This window comes from Quercus lobata, chromosome 4 (assembly GCF_001633185.2).
Source record: "Quercus lobata isolate SW786 chromosome 4, ValleyOak3.0 Primary Assembly, whole genome shotgun sequence".
NCBI lineage: Eukaryota > Viridiplantae > Streptophyta > Magnoliopsida > Fagales > Fagaceae > Quercus > Quercus lobata.
Genome location: NC_044907.1, coordinates 94722107 through 94728244, shown reverse-complemented (window position 1 = coordinate 94728244; position 6138 = coordinate 94722107). Strand labels below are relative to the sequence as shown.

General features: G+C 31.1%; 1 protein-coding gene across 1 annotated transcript; it reads right to left on the bottom strand.

The window, feature by feature from the left end:
• Positions 1 to 986: 986 nt before the first annotated feature.
• On the bottom strand, positions 987 to 1808 carry LOC115983976. The gene is made up of 2 exons (XM_031106843.1): positions 1720 to 1808; positions 987 to 1631 (listed from the first exon to the last, which is right to left on the bottom strand). The coding sequence occupies exons 1-2, from the start codon at positions 1742 to 1744 to the stop codon at positions 1192 to 1194; spliced, it is 465 nt and encodes a 154-aa protein (XP_030962703.1). The 5' UTR covers positions 1745 to 1808; the 3' UTR covers positions 987 to 1191.
• Positions 1809 to 6138: the final 4330 nt, after the last annotated feature.

The window sequence follows — 6138 nt, the reverse complement described above, 5'->3', positions numbered from 1 at the left end:
AATGTTTGGGTAAGTGGAGAAGGTAATGATTAGTGGAATGATTTACATATATTGTTAATATTGAGTCATTTTAATGCACCTTAAAATTTACTGTGTATTTGTTTAGTTAAAGAAAACCTTAACGGGATGAACTTGCATTTTTATCCACACACAATAAAAAGGTTTACCTTTTACTTGCTATAGTATTGGTTTGGCCCATTAAAACCATTTGTGATACTCGCAAAACACCATGTATTTAAACACATATTGTGATAATGTCTTGCTAGTGGAGTACCCCAAATATGCTAATGGTATGTTTGGTTGGGAGTGAAATGATAAAGAGAGAGAAAAGGGGAGAGGAGGGTGTTTGGTTGGAGGGGGTGGGGAGTTTTCTCCTAGGGTCCACCATTTAAAAGGAAAAAAGTTTTCTCCCTAGTTTGGGGAGACAACTAGAGAAAAAAGTGGAGAGGGAGTGGGTTTGATGTAAAATCACCCATCTACCCTCCATTTTATTTATTAATGTTGCTTCTTTTTTTGAAATGTTACCGGCTTACTGCAATTGCCTCTTTCTTTTTTCTTCTTTTCTTATTTTTTTCCTCTTTTTAACTTTCTTCTTATTTTTCCTATTCATTGTACCACGTTGATTAGCTCTCTTTTTCTTTCTTTTCTTTTTTTTTTTCCTTTTTTTTTTTCATATCAAATGTAACTTTTTGTTTTATTTATTATTATTGGTTTATTTGCTAGATGTTTTATTAGTTGTGTTAGTTTGTAAGTTTGTAATAATTAAAAATTTTAATTTTTATAAACTATTTGATGGTGATCCACGTACAACAAGTAATCTTTGTCCCGTTAAAGCCTGAAATCTTTGTCCCGTTAAAGCCTGAAGTATTTAGCCTATTGATTTTCCAAGCAACATCACTATTAAAAAATTTATTTTCTATGTACAAGGGGTATAAGAGTAAATTTATACAAATTACATTTTATATTTTCCCACTTTCCTACTCAACCAAACAAAAGAGTTTTCTATCTCTCTACTTCTCCACTCCCTCAACCAAACACACGGAGGAAAAACTAAATCTTTTCTATCTACCCATTTTTGCAATCCCTCTCCATTTTTATCCTCCCACTTTTTCATCCTCCCAACTAAACGGACTCTAAATTCTGTAACTCTAGATCTCTACCTGTGCGCATATATATATTGGTGCGGTTCGGTTAGCTTCGGAATACAACATCTATCTCTGATGAGCGTACCACACCGGCGTCAGAATCATCCATCTTCTCCGATTGAAGGCTTCGGTTCAGTTGTTCAGCTTGTGGGGCAGTGCGGCTTAGTTGGTTTCGGGACAGAGGATCGGTGCAGTTCGGTACTTGCACACCCGTATCCAACATCGTGCTTACTAGTGTTGGGAGCGTGCGTGTAGAGCTTGTTGATACGAAAGGATCAATCGGAAATATTTCTTCATAATTTTCAGAACTATCTGAACGACTTGGAGACCTGTGTGGTGGGAAGAATGTCTCTATGGAAAAAGAGAATCGTCGAGGTGATTCATTAGATTCTGAACTAGTCTCACTTTCAGTGTCAGAGCTGTAGGGTGGGAAGATTGATGTAATGGAAACTGACTCTACTAGTGAATCACTTATTTCTCCTCTAACTGTTACAAAATACGAAACCATAAGTTGCAATTATACATTCAGATACCAAAAATTTTCTTATCTAATTCAAAATTCTTTGAAACTTACTTGGATCAACTAGGCGCTTCTGCATGATACTGAATAGAGAGATTAACTAGACCTGAATTGAATTGAAGAGAAAATAAGATACCAAAATGGTGTGTTGGTATTCATAATTTATAAGAATTTGAAAGTGTCAGCGAAGATACTTTCTCAGAAGAAATAAAAGTAAGAAGAGGAAGCTTCCCATATCGACTTTGGCTAATTTAGCTGCTGAGGTCATTCACCTTAATTATTTATTTATTTTTTACAACAAGGATGTGGTACTACAAATGCTCCGTTTGACCATCTCACTGAGGAAATTCACACGCAGGTTCAAGGAATCCGACTTTAGTTAATTGTATATATATGTGGGGTATAGGGATATAGGAATTAGGAAGTACATTGTAGTTTTTTAATCTGCTTTGGCGACTGATGTAATGTTTTTAATCAAGTTATAAATTTATAACTTTTTATCCATAAATAAATAAAATTCTTACATTTTTCTTCCTCTTTTCTAATGATTTTCTGCAATTTCTTATTCGCTACCGACATTGGGCAGCTCTGTGAGGCCCTCCAGACCTTGGATTTGTGCAAATAAGGTATGATTGGAAAGCTTATAAGATTATCTTTACAATGGTATCAAAATTATAGATGATGTAGAAAGAAATATGTATATATTAAGATTAAATGTGCTAGTTTTTATTGGGAAATACTAGTAAAAAGGTTTAATCAATATCAATCACTCAATCTATATATATATATATATATATATATATATATTAACAGGTAAAGCTGAGAGAAAATTTAATTAAATTTCAAGTTAGAATTTAGTTAGAGTCTAATTTTGCGTCACGTGTTTCATTTAATCTATGTTTATAAAATTTTGTACCAAGTTAGTTAGTTTAGTGTGAAAATTGGAATCTATATATATATATATATATATTAATAGCCAAAATTTAGAAAAAATCTAATTAAATTTTAATTGGATTCTCAATTTTATGCCATGTGTCCCATTTAATTTTTAATTTTGTACCAAGTGAATTATTGACTGTAAAAATCAAACTTTCCAAATCCAATTAAATTCTAAATTGGATTTCAATTGAAGTCCAATTTTCCGCCACATGTCCATCTAAGTTTTTAATTTTTGTAACAAGTGAATTATTGGATGTAAAAACCGAAGAGTCTAAAACCAATTAATATATATATATATATATATATATTCATATAAAATTAGAAACCATTACATATTTTTGAAATGTATGGTTTAAAAAAAGTGTAAGCTAAAACTTGTATAATTTGAATCTCTTCTTAAAAAAAGGGTATAATTTGAAATATATAATTGTGATTATTTTTAATTATACTTGTGCATATGCACGAGGCTTCACACTAGCGTGTGTGTGTGTGTGTGTGTAAGCAAATATTTCATGCAAGAGTACATGAGGTCCTGTCATATGGCGTTCTAGTTTTTACCTCTTTTTGTAAGTTATATTTACTGTTACCTAATAGATTATAGTAACTTATTTTTGCTATTATATAAAATATGGGCTGATCTTGACAATTAGACCAAATGTTATTCTCTACAAAATGAACAACTTTTAAAAATAGACCAAATCTTATGAAAAATCCAAGCCCAGTTATTACCTTATATATTATGACCTAAGTTTGACTCTTCCCACGTGTAAATCAAAGTCAAAACTCTTACCCACTTACAAAATCTCTTCCTCCTCCCCACATATAAATGATACTTCTAGAAAATTTCATTCTCATAAAATCATGTCTTCCTTTTTTTCTCAATTTCAATTCAATACGCTTTTGTCTATTAATAATGTTCTATGCAATTCATGAAGGCAAATTCTCTTTGTCATTGACTAGCGCAACTAATATATATATATATATATATATATATATATATAAATCTTGAGATTTCTAAGGTTGCTGAAATAATTGACAAGTGCATATTTCTAAAATTTATAATGAAAAAAAATGTCTAATAAATAGCATATACTATCTCACAAAATGCCATTTACATAATATTTTCTTTAAAAAATTTCAATGATAGGAATGGTCAAAAACTAGATCCTATACAAGAAATACCAAAAATATATGCAAAACAATTTTCATAGGAGAATTTATCTTTAAAGAATATGAAGATAATAACAGAGATAAAATGCATTGGATGGGATCCTATGAAACAGGTTTGCTAATCATTTCAAATTATACTCATCATTTACATGAAAAAATAATAATACATCATATTATTTACATAAAAAAAAACTAATACATATTAATTTCAAAGATCATTGTGGGATGTGGATTGTCAGGGTATTGCAAAAATAAGCAACATTGATACAATGATGGGTTAGTATTACATTTCGTACGTGCTTTGTGGAAAGAATGTCAAACCACCATCAAGATCATTTTGGAATGCAACATGAGAAACAAAAACAAATCTCCCTATCCCAAGGTTAGAGGCACTCACATTATCTACATACTCTCCAAATATTTATAATATATTCATCTCACTATAACTACTATATATTCAGTTGCAAACTACTTCAGATACATGATTCAAATTGAAGTTTTTGATGCAACTGGCAAAACAACTTTTGTGACATTTGATCAAGATACTTGAGAAAATACTAAATAAATGCTATAAAAAAAACTAAGGTACAATTTGTTTAAATTAAAAATTTTTGTAAAACTATTGATCATAATATATACATTAAATTCCTCATATGTAGATTGATATTGAAGAAGGAATCTCACATGATTTGAAGAAAATATTAGGAGAAAAATGCATTTTCGTAATTCATTTGAATGATTCAATCTAAAGGATGGTTTTGAAAATTACACAATTGCTAAGATTTTGGATGCACCTTCAAATGACAAAAAGGTATGGAAGAAAAAAATATATACACAATCCAGTATGTTATATTAACTCTTTTGCTACACTATACCTAAATTAACAAAAATAAATATTTAAAAATTTACAAAAAACTGTTATATTGCTGAAATTTAATATGAAAGAAAATACCTAAAAAAAATCTTAGCAACAACAAATCCGCAAGTCCAAACTTTGTAAGATCCAGTCAAAAGTCTTCTGATTCAATGTCAATTCATTAGTGATTAACACAAATAATGCAAGAAAATGAAAAAGTGATGAAAGCTCAAAAATTGAACAAATAGGGACGAACCAAACATTAAATGTTGAAGATAAAGAAATAGATGATGATAATATACCCCATAATAAGCTTTACAAGCGTCATCATACTACAACAACAAAGCATTGAAGAAACCAAAAAAAAAAAAAAAAAACAAATTTCGTAATGAAGCTCTTTATTACATCACATAATAAAGATCAATAATATGGAATGAATTAATTTGCTTTTATCAACTTCGAAAGTTGTTGTTGTTATGTATAACATTCTCCAAAAACACTTTACGTAAAACTTTATAACATTATTCGTGCATCGCACAGGCAACTTACTAGTATATGTATAAAAGTAAAGACCTTCTGCAGGAGTGCACAAGGTCTTGTCATGTGGTGCTCTAATATTTCATTTAGTCTTTTTTACCTCTTTTCTTTAAGTTTTTTTATTGTTACCCAAAAGGTCACATTAACATTTTTTTTTTAAATTTTATTTATTTATTTTTTACAGATATCTAAAAGATGGGCTGCTATTGAAAATTACACCAAAAATTATGAAAAGCCTAAGCCCACTTATTCCCTTACATTTTATGACCAGGGCATTATCTTTTCCAACGTGTAGATGAAAGCCAAGACTCTACCCCACTTACAAACTCAATTTCTCCTTCCCCACGTGTAGATGAAACTTAAAAGCCAAGATTCTGACTCACTTAGAAGCTCTCTTCCTCCGTACAAGCTTCCCTTCAAACTACACACTCTTTAACTTCTTTGAAAACAGCAGTTTGCAGTCAGGATTCAGTGATTGCAGAATGGACAATGTTATTTGTAGCCCCAGTATCCATAACCAATGCATCTCCCCATATACATGTCTACTAACCGCTTCTTCCTTTTCCTAGAAAATATTGAATGCATCAAATCACAATTGAAATCAGGACTATGAAAGTTCTACCAAGAAGGAATTGCCTGCCACAGAAGTGGAGTGAGTGTCCAGCTGAATTACATTGTTGGTCATGTGAATTTCTTTGTTATGAAAAGAAAAATTGCCTGACCGAATCTGAGTTCCCAGCATAGCCAAGAATTGTTAACATTGCTCTTGAGTGAATGGAAATGAAGCGAAAGCAAATATAGAATTCTTTTCAACTCGTTCATCTTGAAGATTGACTTGGTGTACAACTGGGGAATTCTTGACCTTTGGCTTAAAGCCCAGAGGGTAGCCATGGATCTTATAAATCTTCTTAATAGCATGACCCATCATTCAACAGTGATTGCAGGTGGGCTTTTCTTTCTCCTTAGGGTTC